At 36.8% G+C, this 21,971-nt stretch overlaps 1 protein-coding gene across 1 annotated transcript; it reads left to right on the forward strand.

Moving 5' to 3' along the window:
* The first annotated feature begins 183 nt into the window (after positions 1-183).
* On the forward strand, positions 184-13,676 carry LOC137403972 (cytochrome P450 2C23-like). The gene is made up of 8 exons (XM_068090118.1): positions 184-226; positions 1,164-1,380; positions 6,891-7,047; positions 9,420-9,938; positions 12,004-12,147; positions 12,455-12,597; positions 12,993-13,143; positions 13,244-13,676. Exons 2-8 carry the CDS (start codon positions 1,177-1,179, stop codon positions 13,417-13,419), a joined length of 1,494 nt encoding a protein of 497 aa, XP_067946219.1. The 5' UTR covers positions 184-226; positions 1,164-1,176; the 3' UTR covers positions 13,420-13,676.
* The last annotated feature ends 8,295 nt before the right edge of the window (positions 13,677-21,971 follow it).

Here is a 21,971-nt window from a genome sequence, read left to right on the forward strand (position 1 = left end):
CTTTCCTACAGAGTGTTGTTATGCCCACAGCTCAAACATTCCACAAGGAAGTCTACAAAGGTTACAGACATGCCATGAATGAGCATTTCAATTGGAGGTTTGTTCTGAAGCGACGAATCAAAAGCAACCGTCAAACTGGCAGGTTTATAAATCCAGAGCAAATTTATCGAGAAATAGTTTCGCCTAAAATACTGCAGCGGTAGAAAGTTTGGCCTCTGATCCTAAGGTAAGAGAGTATCAACTATAGTTGTATTTTGTTAACATATCTTAATTAGAGGCTAGTGGTTACGTTAGTAGATAATATCTACCCAGTCCTTGTCTCTTCAACAGCTGCTATGGACAACAGAAGATCAGTATAATCCATATCCATAGTAGAATAAAACTTATAATAAAATCGTAATTTATAAAGCGAGAAGAACAAACGCTGTCTTCAATTATTAACTATATCACCTCCTGACATCTTACAACTTTTTACTTTGCTTGTTTTAAACCTGTCTTTTACAAACACCAGGACTTAAGTCTGTACACCAGATATAATATATCTAATATTTGTTATTAATTTCTAGTTGTACAAGGCTGTTACTGAATGCCAACATCTCAGGTTCTCTACGTATGACTACTTCTTGATTATTCAGTCTTTCGAATTCTTCTGACATTTTCTCTCAGATTTATTGAGTCTCATACATATTTGCTTCCTGTTTATATGGACTAACTTTATAATCATAAACTATGACAACCCGTAATTTACCCGCCAGTATGCGCTATATACATGTACTTTGTCAGGTAGTACAAACATACACTGAATAAACTTTCTTATATGATAAATTATACTTTCTATATTCTTGGGAGTCTTCCAAGAATCAATCTAATTAGATCTGTCACATTCCGTGCTACGGACACTATGATGCAAAACTTTACAAAATGTCTACGGAGTTAGGGAAGAAGCGTATGTATCCTACGTGACAATGTTTAAAAGTCAAACATTTGTTTGGAAATTAATGAACTATTTATGCTTGTTGTTTAATGATGTGGTCACAGACAATGATGTGGTTTCAACTTGGCACAGTGACAATTGCGTGTTCACTGGTATGCCATCACCTCAATGCTACCATAAACTACCGTATCAAGGTTAGTCATTCATAAAACATGCTTGAATCTTCTAGACTGCTGAGAGAAATGGATGTGGAAGTTTCCATGGCAACAGTATGCTTGGTGGTAATAGCCACCACCCTATGTACCTACCAGTTCTTGATGAAGAGGAATCATAGGTATCCATCAGGACCATTTTCTTTGCCAATGGCTGGAAACCTCCTGCAACTCATTCAAGCCGGAGGATCTGCAGCTAAGTTTATGGAAACATGCAGAGAAAAGTTTGGTGATGTGAGTACACAGGACTTACTGATGATGAAAAGCCAATACTTGTTGATGTGCCTCTAAAACATAATGTATTGATACGTATAGCCCGTGTATAGCGTTTTAACACTTGAACTATTGCCTTTATACGCAGCTACAGTCACATTCAGTAAAGTATCCGATTTATTCTAAAACATTGTATGACTAAATAATATTTTACCAGGAGGGATAACTTCAACAACCATATCCTCAGACTATTATTATAGATTAGAGACCATATCAGGAGAGACAACTTCAACAACTTAAATTGTGTTAAAAGATGTGGCTGCCTCAGGTGCTTTCATACATTGAGAGTTACTTATATACCTAGTAGCAATTAGAGGACGCAGCTGATCAAATAGATTAGAAATAAACTCACAGGTAGAAATTCATTCACTAAATCGCTGATATGACACTCTCAAAGCTGGTGGAGCATTACTATATTTCTATTTAATAAGAAATACTTGGAATAGAATATTAAACTTTCTTAGAGTGTATATATTTATGAGAAGTCTTTGTCTACCTTGGTGCTTACAATGTACTGTGTGTACAATGTACTTACAATGTACTTACCTTGGCACTTACAATGTATCTTAATGCGTTGTCAACCATCTATGCTGTACGTATGTACGTATGTACGTATGTACGTATGTACGTATGTACGTATGTACGTATGTACGTATGTACGTATGTACGTATGTACGTATGCGCGTATGCGCGTATGTACGTATGTACATATGCACGTATGTACACATGTACGTACGTATGTACATACATATGTATGTACACATGTACATACGTATGTACGTATGTACGTACATATGTACGTACACATGTACGTACGTATGTACGTACATATGTACTTACGTATGTACGTACGTACGTATGTACGTATGTACGTACGTATGTACGTACATACGTATGTACGTACATATGCACGTACGTACGTGCGTACGTGCGTGCGTACATGCGTGCGTACGTGCATACGTTCGTGCGTACGTTCGTGCGTACGTGCGTACGTGCGTGCGTACATGCGTGCGTACGTGCGTGCGTACGTGGGTGCGTACGTGCGTGCGTACGTGCGTGCGTTCATGCGTACGTGCGTGCGTACGTGGGTGCGTACGCGCGTGTGTACGCGTGTACATGCGTGCGTACGGGCGTGCGTACGCGCGTATGTACGCGCATACGTACGTACGGGTGTACGTACGCGCATATGTACGTACGTACATATGTACGTACGTATGTACGTATGTATATATGAACGTATGTATGTACCTATGAACGTATGTATGTGCATACGTATTTACGTAACGTACAAATGTATGTACGTATTTATGTACGTACATACATTCGTACATACATCCGCACATATGTATAATCTTTTCTTGGAATTAGTAAATCATCAACAAAAATGACGTTTTTTGTTACATGTCAAACCAGAAATGAAAAGACAGAAATCAGGAATTTTTGAGTGAGTTGAACACAAGTTTTTTAAAAGGCGGTAATCTAATAGTATACTGGAGGATTCAGGTTAGTCATTTGTAGGTTTTTAAACTTTAAAGTTTGTAAACTGAAACATACGTTGTTGGAGGTCCTTGTATGTAGTATGATGGTATATGATATAGATGGTACATATACATGTATATACATGTATACATGTATACATGTATACATGTATACATGTATACATATGATGGTAGATGTAGTATGTTGGTATCACGGAATACAAAACGATGTTTGTCATATGAGTTGAAGAATAGATACAAATATTTTGAGCATAGTTTATGCAGTATTTTGAAACCTGTAACACAAATGCAGAAACAATATAATTGAAATTGATTGAAATTGGTTTACCAAACTATTCAAACACAAACTAAAAATTAATTTTAGAACGTTTTGCTTTAATTCTATGCAGACTAATAAATACACTGATTGATACACCGAATATTTTAATACAAATTGAATTCCTTCTATAAATGTGTTGTCAATCATCGATGCTGTATGTATGTAGGTAGGTATGTACTATTCTGTACGTATGCATTCTGATTGGTCAACAGTTGTGAATAGTGAATAGTATTTGATGACTATTTTACCATTGACCTTGTGTGAAGGTAAACTAGTGATTTCCTGTTTATAAAAGCGTATGCAAGCTTTCTGCCACATTGCTATAGCTTTCTGCCACGTTGCTATAGCTCTCTGCCACGTTGCTATAGCTCTCTGCCACGTTGCTATAGCTATCTGCCACACTCAAATCCATCTGCTATTCTCTTTAATAAAATGATTAGCAAGTTGTGTACCCGTAATAGACTAGGCGTAATAGACTAGGCGCTGGCTGCGTTTACAGAGTTCATGAACCAACTCCATATTTGAGAACTGAACTTTAACCAGCTAACTATCATCCACTGTATCGTGATAAACTAGACAAGTTTAGAGTATATAGGGTTGTACACATTGCATGCTCAACTGATAGTCAAACATTCAACTGAGAGACTTTTCACAATAACCAAACTTTATTTCCTCTTACAATTATCTGATTACACGGAATGTCAGCAGAGCTAAAGCTAGATAACCAAATAATCAGATATTATGTTAGTAATAATAAAATACCAGTAAATGTTTCATCATAAAAAATTACAAATAAATTGTGAGTATCATAAAATTAATCACAACGATTGGCAAGATTAGAAGAAATCTGTTAAAATGATATTTGAGTTGAGATGAGTTAATCCTTAGTTACATTTATATTGTTTATCTGCACCTCCAAATATTCTGATTAGCTGTTGGGAAATCTCTCATAACTTTGTTACCTAAGTATTTCTTTTTGTCTTGAGATGTCTACTAAGTAGTTTACAATGAAAACATTTTGATTTTAGCTATATATATAGTATTATATATATAGTACTACATATATAATACTATATATATAGTATTATATATAGTGTTATATATATAGTATTATATATATAGTATTACATATATAATACTATATATATAGTATTATATATAGTATTACATATATAATACTATATATATAACACTATATATAATACTATATATAGTATTATATATATAGTATTACATATATAATACTATATATATAGTATTATATATAGTGTTATATATATAGTATTATATATATCGTATTATATATATAATACTATATATATAGTATTATATATATAGTATTACATATATAATACTATATATATAGTATTATATATAGTGTTATATATATAGTATTATATATATAGTATTACATATATAATACTATATATATAGTATTATATATAGTGTTCTATATATAGTATTATATATATCGTATTATATATATAATACTATATATATAATACTACATATATATAGTATTATCAAAATGCTTATCAATGAAAACTCTACACTAAAAATTGATTTTCTGTAGAGTAAAATAATAATAATATGGTAAGAGGAAAAATACCCTGCTAGAGGTCGCTACAAATCTGTTTTACGCAACCGGTGCACTTCAGGTGACAAATGGTATACAAATATGGCAAAGGAAAAAATAAAATATGTCATATCAGTCTTTGATGCACCAACTCATTGAACAGTTGGCAATGTGGCCTTTTACTCAAAGATGCATTTCTATTGGTTGTTGAGCCTTCCAGACAGGCGGAGGGAAGTGGTTTACCGCGGTAAAATGCTGACTTTGTGGTCAGCTAAATTTGTTGTTGATGAGTGAATTCAATTTGACAGGTTGTTTTTGCCAAGCTTTAGCATTGGCCAATGGCTCTCTTCTTATATACGCCGCAGAGGTCGTACAGAGGTGGAAAAAGATTGACTCATGGTCAACTAATGGTCAGCGCACTGGAAAATTTCTGTCAAAAGAAAACATAGCCTATTTTGTTTACACAACGCTGCAGGATTGAATACAAACTTCCAGTGTCTTTTATATAATCATTTATGCATAGACACTCAAGAATTGATAGCTTGACCTTGAAACTAACTGAAGTCATGACCAATCACAGACAAGCTCTGATTGAGTAGAAACAACGGTGAAAGAAAATGGAAAAGAACTGTCGGTATTTGACCGCAACAGGCAGCGTATTTGTAATTTAATGCACTGCTTGTACCATCTTTGCAAATTAATTTGAAGATCATTTTTGCTGGTATCTTCTAGGTCCTGTTAGGGAAATGCAGTGAGAAAATATTTTGGCCACCCATTGTTTTTGTCTGATCCCTTTTCCTTTCCTTTTCTCTCTGTCATTTTTACCGCTAGTTGTTAGTAGCTAGTTGCTAGTAGCTAGTTGCTAGTAGCTAGTTGCTAGTAGCTAGTTGCTAGTAGCTAGTTGCCAGAACTGCGTGTAAGAGTTGCTGTGCCGAAAATCCTAAATGTTTGAAACAATTCAGCTGAATCCGCAAACCTTTTTACTGAAATGAATGTGACATATGTATCCGACATTTAGGAACAAATACCTGTAGGTATGTATGTATCAATTAAACATAAAAATCCTGTGCTGAAATGATGTCGATGATTTTGGGCATGCACCCATAAACATTTAGCCAGAGGTGTCTACTTTAACAAGTCGCATTTCAATCTTTTGAGTTATTAAATACGATGTGTAAGATAAGACCACATAACTATCATGGATTATTCTGCTACCTCCATCCCACCCTAGCCCCACACCACCCTAGCCCTCACCACACCCCCAGCCTTCTCTAAACCACATCTTCTCACTCCCACCCTAACCCTTTCTCACCCTAGCCCTCACCACACCCCCAGCCTAAACCACATCTTCTGCGATACGGTTGAAAATATTGTTGAGCCCAAATACTTTGACACCTTAAAATCTCAGGCTACAAAGTTTTTTAATTAAATTAATAAGTTTCGTTTTACAATACATTGCTTTCTTGAGTCAAAACCATAGACAAAGGGTGACAGGAGGCATTTGTACCAGTTTTCCCTAACAGTTTTTTCTAAGTTTTTCCGAACAGTTTTCCCTAACAGTTTTTCCTAACAGTTTTCCCAGCATTCCTAATTCTTTTAGTTAGTTCAGTGCTGAAGGCTGTGCTAAAAGTCAAACAGTATACTATTTGGTTCACCTCTATTTCCTTGTACATTTGGCCATGCCTCGTCAGGCCTTTCAGGTGTGCAACACTTGAAACAGCTCTGCTCCATTAACTCTAGTCTCGATCCTTTGCTTAGATAGTCAGAGGGTAATTCCGAGCACAAACTTCAAAATCTATAGCACTTGCTCCATGTTATAATTGTCTGCGTGTGAGTTGTCATCTCATGTATGTAATGGCTCAGCTCATCCTAGCAATAGTAACTGTTTCTACCTGCACTCACTTGACACATCTATCGGTATCTTTTACACTTTGGCAATGGAATGCGGGTTGCTTATTATATTTTCCTAGAAATCAGTCGATCACTCATTGTCTGCAAAAGAAAACATCGCGAGTGAGAAGAAATCGATGACGGATGATTTTAAACTACCTTATTTTTAGCTGTTTACCATTCACAGGTTTTTACACTTGAGACGGGTGGAAGCAAACGCGTTGTCGTGTCCGGATACGAGACGATGCAAGAACTGCTGGTGAGGAATGCTGAGCATACCAGTAATCGATCAACAAGATCCATGTCAAGGAGCCTGCAAGAGTATGTCCGGGAGGGCACACCAGGTAGTCAACCCTGAGCAAAAATATTTTTGATCTTAAAGCAATCATCTTAAACGGTGTATCTTTATAAACCTGCTCTCGGCTACTACACAACCACTGTAAATTTTGCAAAAATGTTTCTAAGGCAGTCAATCATAGATTTCGCACCAACTCGTGTAGGGCAGTGAAAGGGTTAAGTTACCCATCAAGTTATGCAAAGCAAGGATTGTGACAATTATGGTAGCTCTATTATGGTAGCTCTATTATATGAAATCTTTGGAAATAAAGCAAAACACTAGAAGCTAAGAGTTTCCATATAAAACATGTAATATCAACAAAAGATTTCTCTCTGCTATGAGGCTGTCACGACAAATATTAATATTGTGAAGAGAACCATCATAATGAATATTAACGTGTCTGAAAGATTTGGATCTCTGAATTTTTTGACTAACTATATTGTCCATAAGTCTGGCGGGAGAAGGTCAGTGAACCCTTCTGCTTGCATAGTCAGCACAGAAACAAAATGTAACAATGGACCTCTACTAGTACTAACAACCGCTTAGCAAAGCAAGCTAGCACCAGCAATGAATTTTGTTATTTGCACTAACTTACACATATCAATAATATAATAATATAATTGTCATATAAATTGTACTTCTGTTAGTATAGTTTTATTTTTAATAAAGTACTATTTTGAAAAGGTTGCGTTATTTTAGCGTGACTCCCTTTTTATATTGAAAATCAGCTAACCAATGAATACCAGGTATCCTGTAAATATCGAGCATTCTTAAAGGTTGACTTGCAACAAAATTCACATTACAGTTATTTGGTATTAAAAGATTCATCATGTTTACTCTGCTGTGTTGTAGGTGCAATATATGTGGAAATGTTATTACAAGCTCTTGAAAGCTCAAAAACGAACAGTTGATCATAGCCATCACGAAACCACCATAGATAGGAATCAGTTTATTTCCCTGTCGTAGTCATTACATTTGGTTATTGTTTTGTCACGTGATGTTCTCACATAAATTGAAAGGCCAATAAAAGGCTCAATATAAAACTTCTTGTAGCACTAGTTTATGACAAACACTTTGGGTTTTACCGAAGACCCGTATCAAATATAGATGCTCGCTACTTTACAGTTTTGTTTCGGCTTGGCCTAATCGTCTAGTCGTAATCTGATCATGTGACCCATACTTCGCGAATAATTTCTGCAGCATTTTTTGATTATCACAGGTGACCAACAGGCTCGTTATGTTTATCAGACAATGATATGTACTCCTTCGAGCTAAGGTTAAAAAATTAAACAAATTTCCACGGTAGGTTTTGAGATATCAGTGCTGGAAGTGACTGCATTACAAAGACGATAAAATAGACAAGTAAGAACAATAGATATAGTTTTATTTAATGCGTGAAGTATATTTGTGAAAATATTTCGACGAATGAGGTTGCGTGAAATTGTAAACAGAAGCCATCTTGTACAACTACGTCCCATTTGAGCCGTTTTGGAAAGAGATTCTAATCTACGGCGGTTTTGTGATGGCTGCGATTAACTGTTCATTTTTGAGCTTTTAAGAGCTTGTAATCAAATTTCCACACCTACACCATTTTGCACCTACAACACAGCAGAGTAAGACATGGTGAATCTTTTGATATCAACTAACTGTAATGTGAATTTTGTTGCAAGTCAACCTTTAATACTCGAGAATTGTTTACTTCCATCATCTGTTCCGACATTACCACCACTGAAGACATAATCACCACTGAAGACATTACCACCACTGAGGACATTATCAACACTGGAGACATTACCCCCACTGAGGACATTATCAACACTGGAGACATTACCACCACTGAAGACATTATTACCACTGAAGACCTCTAAGGACATGTTAGCTCATGAGCTCATTTGGGTGTTATTGCGCAACATTTTTACTGATAAAATTCAGAAATTGAGAATTCCTTTTGTTACTACCGTAAATCCTTGTGTATAAGCTGCACCTGTGAACCTGAAATTTTCTTTAAAAGTTTCGAGTGCGGCTTATACATGCTGTTTACAAATTATATCTGTAAGTTTCTCTCTACGTTTGGGTTAAGGTACCTTTTTGGAATGGGCAAATGCTAAAAATGCTAAAAATAATTTATTTAGCATTAAAATACTAAATGATATTCAACACTCGCACTGATGTAAAGAGGTCACTAGTCTAGTCACTGCCGGGGGACAACTAATAAACCAGCCAGAGAAACTTGCTTTACTTGCGCTGACATCGTGGTACAGGTTAATTGATTGGTGCAACTTTGGTAAGTAACAGAATTCTGGGCATCTCTAAGTCTGGTAAGTCAGCCTCCACTTCACCTCTTGACAGCACACAACCTTCGTCTACATCCACTTGTAGGTTTGCTATGGGCATCCCATCCCCAGTGGAAGATTCTGAGGTCTTTTGCTATTAGCAAGCTTAAGGAAAAGGGTATGGGACAGGCGGCTATGGAGCCTCAGATCCTTGAAGAGGTCGGGGAGTATATCAATCACTTCATTCAGCCACACATTAATCAACCAGTTGATGTGGCACTCAGTCTTGCTCAGGCAGCGTGCAACACCATATCTCAGATGCTGCTTGGCAAGAGGTTTGACTATAACGATCAACTTCACTCAGAGATGGTTGCAGCTCTACATGATGCCAGCCAGTTCACCCTACAAACGGCCATGATTGGTAACCTCCCCTTTGGCAAACATTTGAACAAGTGGTTGAGCAAGCGAGAGAACTCCGCTAGAAAAACAACTCTCTGGCCAACTCTGCAGATGTACATTGACGAACAGAAGGAGACACTCGATGATGCTAACCCTCAAAATATCATCGACAGGTTTCTTACTCACGCCATCTCCGCGAAAGAAGATGAAAAGAAATGCTTTTCTGGTAGCTTCACCTCATCCACTTCTGGCTCTACTTAACTTGCAGTACTGTACCTCTATAGGAGCATGTTTGTAGTTACTGTACGCAAAACCTTCACCTCATCCACTTCTGGCTCTACTTAACTTGCAGTACTGTACCTACATAGGAGCATGTTTGTAGTTACTGTACGCAAAACCTTCGCCTCATCCACTTCTGGCTCTACTTAACTTGCAGTATTGTACCTACATAGGAGCATGTTTGTAGTTACTGTACGCAAAACCTTCACCTCATTCACTTCTGGCTCTATTTAACTTGCAGTACTGTACCTACATAAGAGCATGTTTTTAGTTACTGTACGCAAAACCTTCACCTCATCCACTTCTGGCTCTACTTAACTTGCAGTATTGTACCTACATAGGAGCATGTTTTTAGTTACTATACGCAAAACCTTCACCCCATCCACTTCTGGCTCTACTTAACTTGCAGTACTGTACCTACATAGGAGCATGTTTGTAGTTACTGTACGCAAAACCTTCACCTCATCCACTTCTGGTTCTACTTAACTTGCAGTACTGTACCTACATAGGAGCATGTTTTTAGTTACTATACGCAAAACCTTCACCTCATCCACTTCTGGTTCTACTTAACTTGCAGTATTGTACCTACATAAGAGCATGTTTGTAGTTACTGTACGCAAAACCTTCACCTCATCCACTTCTGGTTCTACTTAACTTGCAGTACTGTACCTCTATAGGAGCATGTTTGTAGTTACTGTACACAAAACCTTCACCTCATCCACTTCTGGGTCTACTTAACTTGCAGTACTGTACCTACATAGGAGCATGTTTGTAGTTACTGTACGCAAAACCTTCGCCTCATCCACTTCTGGCTCTACTTAACTTGCAGTATTGTACCTACATAGGAGCATGTTTGTAGTTACTGTATGCAAAACCTTCACCTCATTCACTTCTGGCTCTATTTAACTTGCAGTACTGTACCTACATAAGAGCATGTTTTTAGTTACTGTACGCAAAACCTTCACCTCATCCACTTCTGGCTCTACTTAACTTGCAGTATTGTACCTACATAGGAGCATGTTTTTAGTTACTATACGCAAAACCTTCACCCCATCCACTTCTGGCTCTACTTAACTTGCAGTACTGTACCTACATAGGAGCATGTTTGTAGTTACTGTACGCAAAACCTTCACCTCATCCACTTCTGGTTCTACTTAACTTGCAGTACTGTACCTACATAGGAGCATGTTTGTAGTTACTGTACGCAAAACCTTCACCTCATCCACTTCTGGCTCTACTTAACTTGCAGTACTGTACCTACATAGGAGCATGTTTGTAGTTACTGTACGCAAAACCTTCGCCTCATCCACTTCTGGCTCTACTTAACTTGCAGTATTGTACCTACATAGGAGCATGTTTGTAGTTACTGTACGCAAAACCTTCACCTCATTCACTTCTGGCTCTATTTAACTTGCAGTACTGTACCTACATAAGAGCATGTTTTTAGTTACTGTACGCAAAACCTTCACCTCATCCACTTCTGGCTCTACTTAACTTGCAGTATTGTACCTACATAGGAGCATGTTTTTAGTTACTATACGCAAAACCTTCACCCCATCCACTTCTGGCTCTACTTAACTTGCAGTACTGTACCTACATAGGAGCATGTTTGTAGTTACTGTACGCAAAACCTTCACCTCATCCACTTCTGGTTCTACTTAACTTGCAGTACTGTACCTACATAAGAGCATGTTTTTAGTTACTATACGCAAAACCTTCACCTCATCCACTTCTGGTTCTACTTAACTTGCAGTACTGTACCTACATAGGAGCATGTTTGTAGTTACTGTACACAAAACCTTCACCTCATCCACTTCTGGCTCTACTTAACTTGCAGTATTGTACCTCTATATGAGCATGTTTGTAGTTACTGTACACAAAACTAGTTTCCCAAAATGACTGAGAATAGTCTTCTCCTGTCATAATATACTACTCGTTGCGATCTCTATAAAATATCACAGCTTTTAGTGAAGCTACTCTACTTAGAACCCATGGCATTTTCTGGCTTGTAGAGGCGAATGCCAAAGTATTCGCTTACCACATCTACATGGCTGGCACGGAGGCAACTGCCACTTCTCTGCGCTGGGCACTGCTGTACTCCTGTCTGTATCCTGAGGTGAAAGAGAAAGTGCAGCTAGAGATAGAAAAACAAATAGGTATATTGAAGATAGCTATAATGATCTATGTAGCGGTTGGTTCTGTAGTTCTGGTATATTGAAGATAGCTTTAATGATCTATGCAGTGGTTGGTTCTATAGTTCTGGTATATTGAAGATAGCTCTAATGATCTATGTAGTGGTTTGTTTTATAGTTCTGGTTGCTGATCATGGTGACCAGCATTTAGTATTTAATGAAACGTAGTTGGCTTCCTTCTTTAGAATTATATTGCTTAGAAAATAAATAGTAAAAATTTTAATACTTTTTACTGTTTTGTTTTAGTAAAACTATTGAGAATATTTTGCAGGACCTGATAGAGTGGTCACCTGTCGAGATAGATTATCCATGCCTTATACAGACGCTGTACTCTATGAAACACTCCGAAAAGCTAATATTGCCAGTTTCGCTCTACCGCATACATTAGAAAAGGACTTGGTTGTCAAGGGAGTGGTGAGTTTTACTCCTTGGCTCACTACATGTGCAGAAAAAATTAGGCTTTTGAAAAAGACTGTTTTCATAAAACAGACACTTGCATCAGCCATCTTGAGGTCTTTAGACTGTGTGCTGCTGTCTCTGCTATAAAACGGTAATCTGTCACAGTGGAGTTGTGTACTCATTGCAAAACACTAGCAAGTGCAAGCAACTCTTATATTGACTGGTGACGCCAAACATTAGCTAAAAACTCTCATGTATTTATTTGAGTTTTTATGAGGCGACTTTCATTAAACTTCAAATCTTCGACAAATTCTCAGATGCCAAGTCTCTGCTACTAAAGAGAAATAGAAACAAATAGCTCTATTGATAAACTCTTACTGATAACTCTATTACAGTGTTTACCTCTTTAGTTAATCCCCTCTGGAGCTGATCTCATGCTAAACATGGCCTCAGTTTTGCACGATGAACAAGTATATGAAGATCCACATAAATTTAAACCAGAAAGATACCTGACAGGAAACATCGCTGTCAAGAAGCAGCACACGATACCATTTGGACTAGGTAATTATCTGCATGGTGAAGTTATTTGTTGCTAACTGTCCAGAAAATGTTATAATAAAATAATATAAAAGCGTAGCAGTGAAAATCAGTCGTATTGCAGGAAGAAGAGCTTGTCTAGGCAAGAGCTTAGCTAAGATGGAGATGTTCCTATTCTATGTTACTCTGCTTCAAAAGTATGATATCTGTCTTGCTGAAGGAGAGGAGGTTACAGACATCCCAGTAGAATCACTGGCTAGTGAGCCAATGCCTTTTAAGCTGATATTCACACCAAGATGAGAGAAGACAACTCAGTTTTAGAGTACTAATAGTCTACTCAACCTGTTGTAATATGAACCCTGTTTATGTCTGTGCTAAGTATGCATATTGATTCTTGGGCATATAGTATTCTGTCTCAATGTTTTTAACATTTATAGCTTATTATCCATACGATGTTGTTAGATGTTTGGTAGGTTGTGAGAGAATCAAACAATTTTATCCGTGTTTATGTCTGCCTTACTGTAGACTCGGCAAAATATAGTCTTTAGTATTCTGAAGGATATAAGAACCAGTTTGCAATGTAGTCAACCCTATTTTCTGCAACAAATTTCCCCTTCGTGTTTCCACTGGTATAACCTACTCCCTTAAAGGTTGACTTGCAACAAAATTCACATTACAGTTATATGATATCAAAAGATTCACCATGTCTTACTCTGTTGTGTTGTAGGTGCCAAATATGTGGGAATGTGATTACAAGCTCTTAAAAGCTAAAAATCGAACAGTTAATCGCAGCCACATGAGACCGCAGTAGTTTGGATTCTCTTTCCAAAACGGCTCAAATGTGACGTAGTTGTGGTAGATGGTTTCTGTTTACACTTTCATGCAACCATATTCGTCGAAATATTTTCACAAATATACTTCACGCATTCAATAAAACCATGTCTATTGTTCTTACGCGTCTGTTTTATCGTCATTGTAATGCTGTCACTTTTAGCAGTGATATCTTATAACTTACCGTAAAAATTCATTTAATTTTTTAACCTTATCTCGAAGGAGTACATATCATTGTCTGATAATCAAGACGAGCCTGTTGGTCACCTGTGATAATCGAAAAGTGCTGCAAAAGTTATTTGCGCAGTATTGGGTCACATGATCAGATTACGACTAGACGATTAGACCAAGCCGAAACAAAACTGTAAAGTAGCGAGCATCTATATTTGATACGGGGTCTTTGGTAAAACCCGAAGTGTTTGTCATAAACTAGTGCTACGACAAGTTTTATATTGAGCTTTTTATTGGCCTTTCAATTCACGTGAGAACATCACGTGACAAGACAATAACCAAACTAATGAATATGTCAGATAAATAAAGAGATTCCAATCTATGGCGGCTTTTCGTTTTTGAGCTTTTAAGAGCTTGTAATCGCATTTCCACATATTTTGCACCTACAACACACCAGAGTAAGACATAGTGAATCTTTTGATACCAAATAACTGTAATGTGAATTTTGTTGCAAGTCAACCTTTAACTAAGTCTAGTTTTAAACTACTTCCATTTCAAGCAGGTATTCAGCCAAGTTCGAACGCAGCTCTTCAATGGTGAAGAGCTGAGGCTATATGAACTGGTAGAGTTTAGAGCTGAGGCTATATGAACTGGTAGAGTTTAGAGCTGAGGCTATATGAACTGGTAGAGTTTAGAGCTAAGGCTATAAAGCCTGGTAGAGTTTAGAGCTGAAGCTATAGAACTGTAAGTCTTTAAAGCTAAGGCTACAAAGACTGGTAGAGTTTAGAGCTGAGGCTATATGAACTGGTAGAGTTTAGAGCTAAGGCTATAAAGCCTGGTAGAGTTTAGAGCTGAGGCTATAGAACTGTAAGTCTTTAAAGCTAAGGCTACAAAGCCTGGTAGAGTTTAGAGCTGAGGCTGTAGAACTGGTAGAGTTTAGAGCTGAGGCTATATGAACTGGTAGAGTTTAGAGTTGAGGCTATATGAACTGGCAGAGTTTAGAGTTGAGGCTATATGAACTGGTAGAGTTTAGAGCTGTGGCTATATGAACTGGTAGAGTTCAGAGCTGAGGCTATATGAACTGGTAGAGTTCAGAGCTGAGGCTATAAGAGTTGGTAGAATTTAGAGCTGAGGCTACATAAACGCCTGCTGCGCTGCAATAACATAAAAAAAGTAAAAAGTTTAAAGATCAGCTTTTTAAATTTCATCCAAAAGCTAAAACAAGACAGTAGAACCAGCAAACACCGGCGCTGGTGTCATAAAAAGCCTATTTGGTTATCAGGCCAGTGCATTGCACTTAATAGTAATTGCTGGTAATTATAACGGCCTTTTTTGCAGCTATCACAACCGGCATGCCGTTGCCATAGTGTCATATACCACCGAAGGCACTAGTTTTAGGATAGTTAACTATGTTATGGCCACTCTATTAACAGCCAATTGGAACCTGTGCTGCCAATGCAGTTCTGCTGATTTACATAGCATTGATTTGAGCTCTGGCAGCATCAGTAAATCAAGCGAGTGTATGAACTATTTTTATATGTCCATTGAACTATGTCAAATTAAATAGTTAAAAACGTTAACTTTTCGAAATTATTTTGGAAAATTGTATTTTTTTTGCTTTGACCAAAAGCTTGAACAAGATTTAAGAATTTTAAATAGATATCCTGTTTTAAAATTAGTAAACATAGAGATATTATTGTTTACATGTATATGACTTCCTCTATAATATCATGTTACTACTAGAACAGATATCAGTTGTTGGACCAGCGAATAGATGGTAACCGAACAACTAACAATAAGCTTAAATAGAATTCTTTTTCCATATTTGGAGTCATTTGTGCTTTTTTCTAAATTAAATTGCTTCGCTATGTTAGTTCCACAGGTCTACCACAGGCTACCTATTGACATTTATTTATGCTGTACAGAAAAGAATGGTTCAGAACAGTTGGGCTTGACAAGCTTTGAGGTGCTGTAATGGGAGGAGGATGGTAACTTGACAAACCGATCACTGACCAGTTATTTCTCTCAGGTCGCTTGTAGCTTTCTCCTCTTGTCTTGTTCACTCGATTCTAGTTTGAAAAGCATTGACTATGGTCATATAAATAATTTGGGTGCAACAAAATTAATATGTTATTAATTATTAATGTATTAATAATAAGGCTCAATATGAATATAAACCTTATTCTGACATAAAGAAGTAGAGTGCTAACTTGCAGGAGGACTCAATTAAGAAATTTCTTTTAATGAGTAGTTTTTCAAATAGATGCTTCCAGAAAATTGTTAAACATACAACATAGCAGCAATTAATTACAGAGTAATTCATGAACATAGTGAGAGTCCCAAAAACATTTGACCTTTAGCTAATGCTGACAGATAAAAGAAGAGTGTCCGCTGTCGTTGTAGCACCCAACTGCTATATTCACTTACTATTTGAGCCATGACCCCTGAACCACTGCTGGACACCAAAATACAAATAGTTCGGTTGATCAAAGTGAGGAAATAATAATGGATTTTAAAATCTCAATACTGTCGCTACTAGTTATTGTTGTTTGTTGTTTGTTGGTAGGAAGGATATGCAATTCAGCTACATACGTTCTTCATTCATCTTCATTCATCTTCATCATCATACTTCTCTCTAGCCTTCATCTTCAAAACATGAAATAATTTACAGCTTATATTGGTTTTATGTTGAGCGTGTCAAGTAAACCTCTTGTGAGCCAAATATGTTTTATTAAGCTGAATAAAGAAGTTTGAAACGAATGCCATTCGCTGCGAGTAGCGGTATGAACAGACCATGTGATGCGCTATTCGCTGCGAGTAGCGGTATGAACAGACCATGTGATGCGCTATTTGCTGCGAGTAGCGGTATGAACAGACCATGTGATGCGCTATTTGCTGCGAGTAGCGGTATGAACAGACCATGTGATGCGCTCAGGGATTCTCTTAACAGCACTTCAACCACTCGAAGAGTTTCAGAAAGCTAAAACCTCATACAGTATAGTAAACATCTTAAATGTGTTCCAGTATTTTTGAAACTCTCACTTGAATTCTTTATGGCTTCATCAATATATAGGAAACTGATCCTGGAGAGTCATGATAAATCATGACAAGTAGCCTATCATATGTAGTAATCAAGTAGGGGTAATCCTTACAACTCATATAATGTTGCCTTTTCTTAACCCTTTATTCGTATGGAGTCACCAGCTCCTACTGTTGCTTTGTGACGCTATTAATTCTTATAGCTTGAGGTACTACTCAGTGATTGTTTGGGTCCCTCAACCCCCCTTAGTTAAATATAACTCATTTTATTTCGCATGCAGAATGACTTACGATTGCGCTTGTTTGTATGAAATAGAACAGTTTTTCTATAAAGTCCCTTTATTTAAAAGAGAAATATTTACAGACTCGAGCTAATGGATTTTCGTCTGGATGTTGACTGAAATAAAAAAGACCTCTTCAATAAACTTTTCTACACATTTGCGTAAAACAAGATTTGTATGAAATAACAACTTTTAGAAACAAAAAAATTCACTTCACACTGGAATTGAACTGGGAACTTCCAGTTCACCGGCCCAACGTACAATGCATTACCACTGACCACAGTATGGTCACCATACTAATAAATAATTGTGCCCATACTGTATGTATTACACAGGTTAAACTAGGCCCACTTAAAGTGTTTCCGGAAATACTATTGGTTACTACTAGCGCGTTTAAAAATCCTGGTTGCATGAGAGATTGTGATCTGTAACTTAACGATGAAAAGCACATTTATAAGCGAAAGCTGGCCTCAGACGGTCTGACTGAGACTGACGGCTATTATTATAGTAAAGATTTAGAGTAGCTCAAGCTACTAGGTTAAGTTACTCAAATCCATTTGCTAATTCTTTTATTAGTTTTGTAACGCTCGGCATTCACCAAGTAGTTTTTATAAGTTGATAGTCATTATTGTAGAATTGTTCAGACGTTATCTTCTAGGCAAAACAACAGCTATGTTTGTTAAAATGAAAACTTTTTATATCAATTGTAAATGCTAAGGAGTTGAATGCATCAAATTAGAAGGTTAATTTTCTCCTGCTTATGCAAAAACTTGGGTTACCAGGTCTTTTGTATTTGAAATGACTTATACTAAATCTACTTTGCAACGCTTGAACTTCTTTACTATAACCACAAAACATTAAAAAGTGTGATATACGATAAACTACATTAAACTTACTCATCTATTATAGTAACAGTTGATATTGCCTCAACAAAACAAACCATGAAATTGTTTCATGCAAGTCCGAGTATATTTGTTCAAAGTTTGTTATGATAAATAAATTTTCAGAACAAATAGTCAAGTCGGAGGTTGAAATACAAATAGTTGTCCTTTGGTTCAGCTCTCTAAGGATGTTTCCATACGGAATAGCGAAACCAGTTCTAATCTCTCATGAAATTGCCAAGCTTCTGGAGGTGTGTGAAGAGGCTGACAGCATTAATTCACCTTGTTTATTTCATACGTAAATGAAGCTATCTTGTAGGTGTACAACATGAACCGTAAGGAAATGCTAGTCAGCCATCCAATAGGATGTCAACGATATCTCTTACGTTTGCAAGTACAGATATAAGTAGGCGGTCAGTGTTTTGTCTGTAAACATTAGTAGAACATTTTGAGGAGGTAAACCTCTTGCTGAAAAAACTTCAACTCGTTAACAGAATATAGACCGGGTGCTCTCTGCTCAAATGGAGACCGCAGTGAACACAAACGCGAGTTCTATTGTTAAATATTTTACTAATAAAAGCCAAGAAGAGCTGGCTGCTGACGTAAGGATTTCAGCTCTATACATGACAGAGGCTTGTCTTGGTTTAATCTTTAACTCACTTCTTGTGTGTGTGATCGTTCGAGGTAAACACACAAGCAAGCAGGTACACATACAGCTGATAAATGTGGCTGTAGCGGACACCCTCTTTGGCGGTTTTGTTTGCATGCAAGCGATTGTGGGACTCGATCTTCTACCACACGTACAGTACCCCCAGAGCGAGCTCTTTTGCTTAATGGCATCATTTTTATGCGCTAGTTTATTCAATGGTTGTTTGTTTTGGGGTGCTGTAATCAGCGTTGAGAGATTCATCGTTGTTTTTTACCCTCTGAAGATTCGGTACTACACTCAGGGATGGAGACGAGCTGTCGCTATAGGAGTTTGGATAACCACCTGTTTAACAGGTGTTTATGATACAATCTACACAAAAATGGTAGAGCGAATGTCCATCAGTTCGGAAGAGCTCCCCACCACATATCTGTCATGTGAGAGAATCACCGAGCTGCCAGATGCGTTGTGCTACTCATTAGCTATAACTTTGGCACCCCTGTTAGTTATTATACTCATGTACTCTCTCATAGCTTATAAATTACACAGTCGTAAGCAAATCGGAGAAACACACCGGGTCGACATCATGAAGCAGAACAACCAGGTACATAAGCTAAATATAAATATATACATACATATATATAGATACAATGTATATAGATAAGTGGTCAGGCCTACTACTAACAGCACTCTACGCTCTAAAAAGTGTTATATATATTATATATATTATATATATAATATATATATATGTATAATGTATTTACTAAACTAAACATTAACTTTGTCAATGGCTAAAATTTTATTACTTAGCTGTTTTTGAATTCGTTTTTACTATAACTTATAACGAATAACCTGAACTGAAATAACGAGCAGCGTCTATCACATTCAGGTGTTGTAGGAGGATCTCAGCAAATAGCATATTGGTTTTTTCGTCGTAATCAGTACATCGACTGCCAAAGTTTAATTTGTTATTATATTTTATATATGTATATATATTATATTATAATTATTGTATGGCGGAACAAAAACGCCTTCGTACAGTGAGGATGAAAAAGCACCGTGTTTCATTGCGTAAGGCAAAAAAATATTATAACAGGAGCATCGTAACGCGGGGTGCACTGTATTAGTTAATAATTTAGCGTATGTAATCACGAAAAAGGTATACAGAATATGGTAAGAACGATGAGATTGGTGAAATCAATGTAGCCTTGTGGTTAGGTGCGCTTGTCTGCAACTTGCGCTTGTTGTGATCTTCGTGAGCTCAAATCCAGTACGAAGTGTGTTTTACATGCCTAGATTTTAATCGCTATAAATGGACAGACGACAAACAATGATAGACGATAACAGACGATGATAGACAAACTTTGATGTTTATATAGACATTAGCTGAATCCTCGGCGTTGCACAGGTATCAAAAATAGCTTATAAATGGTGACAGGTAATGTAATTGCCTACCACTTACCATTAGCCGGGTACATTGCCAATGGCTAATTTGAGAAAGCTAGTAAACTTACTAATAAATGCTGTGTTAGAATGCTAATAATGATAAATGCTATAAAGTTTTAGCGATGTTGCGTAACACAGAGTGCTATGTGTACTTAAACCCAGATAACGCTTCACATCGCCCAATGAATCATTAGCAAAATGCTCGACCTAATTGGTTTGTTTATTCCCTGGTGAACGGGTGGTTTTGAGCTCAAATCAACTGTGATACAGATTTGTCCTTACTAGATATTAAAGATGTAGTTGCGTCAAAAAAGTCAATTTAATGAAATTAGGACCCATAAAAGGCTAAAACATCAGCTACAATTTGATGCCATTTTTGTCTTTGTAGACCAACCCTGTCCAGAGATATATGCATTTGAATGAGGCCCTCTTTTAAAAAGCTCACGTTCCAGCGGGTGCCTATTTCGTGACGTCACAAGCAAGGGATCTGAAACGAAACCACGAGCAATAAATATGAGGTCGATTCGTTAGCCAATCATGCGTGCGAAATTTTTATATAGGCCGTAATAAATGTTATCACTCGTAAAACGCGTTGTCTGTGATCTCGAAGATTCTCCTAATTAGAGAATTCATTCTCATTACTCGTTACTGATTCAACGCGTTTCAACAATTACTAAGTTATACGTAGTTTTAAAATGGCTTCGAGTTCGAGCGACCGCTACTCCGAGTTATCTGAGCAACTTTTAGTAAAAGATTAGAGTAGACAGCCTATGGCCAAAGCTGACAGGCGTCAGCAGCGTTTTGCTGCAGAAGAAGACAGAATGGAGGTAAATTAACTTAGAGTCTTCTATACTTTAGTAAATGTAATATTTTTTATAGTCATAAATACATATACTAATTAATAAAATGATAATTCTTTGCTATCTCCAATCATCGTTTCATAGCTTATCTGCCGTTTTACCTAGCTATAATATTTTTTTCGAATTTTCTTTGGTAAATTAGAGTCATGATTACAAATTATTTTCACTCGTAGGAAGTGGGTAAAATCGATTGATCATTGCAAATCTTTAATTTCCAGAACCAAAGCTTTGAATCGTTGGCTTGGCGTACTTGTGCCTTTATTAAATGTTTATTCGTTTTTAAAATTACACTCGCAATCTATTTAACTCCCAATTTGGAAGCTGTCAATAGATACGCTTTAGAATGACATATCTATGAATGACATATTTATTGCATCTACTTTGTTTACATTTACTTGTTTTACTGATTACAGAATGTTTATGTCGTCCCACCAGCCAAAGAAGCTTTGTCAGTGTAGAAACTGCCATAAAGGAGAAAGCGAGACTTGAATGCGTGCTGGATAAGCCATGATGTTTTGTTTGAGTTTGTTGCAGTAGATGAATTTGTCTTATTGTATCAGCTAATACTATGTGAGTGGCCACGACTTGATGAATATTTTTAATAAAAGCTTAATGCCGAGATGAAAATATTTTTGCTTGTAAAAATTATATAATAAAATAATATTGTTGAGGATAATGCAAAACATGATTGGCAGAA

The sequence above is a fragment of the Watersipora subatra genome, chromosome 9 (assembly GCF_963576615.1).
Source record: "Watersipora subatra chromosome 9, tzWatSuba1.1, whole genome shotgun sequence".
NCBI lineage: Eukaryota > Metazoa > Bryozoa > Gymnolaemata > Cheilostomatida > Watersiporidae > Watersipora > Watersipora subatra.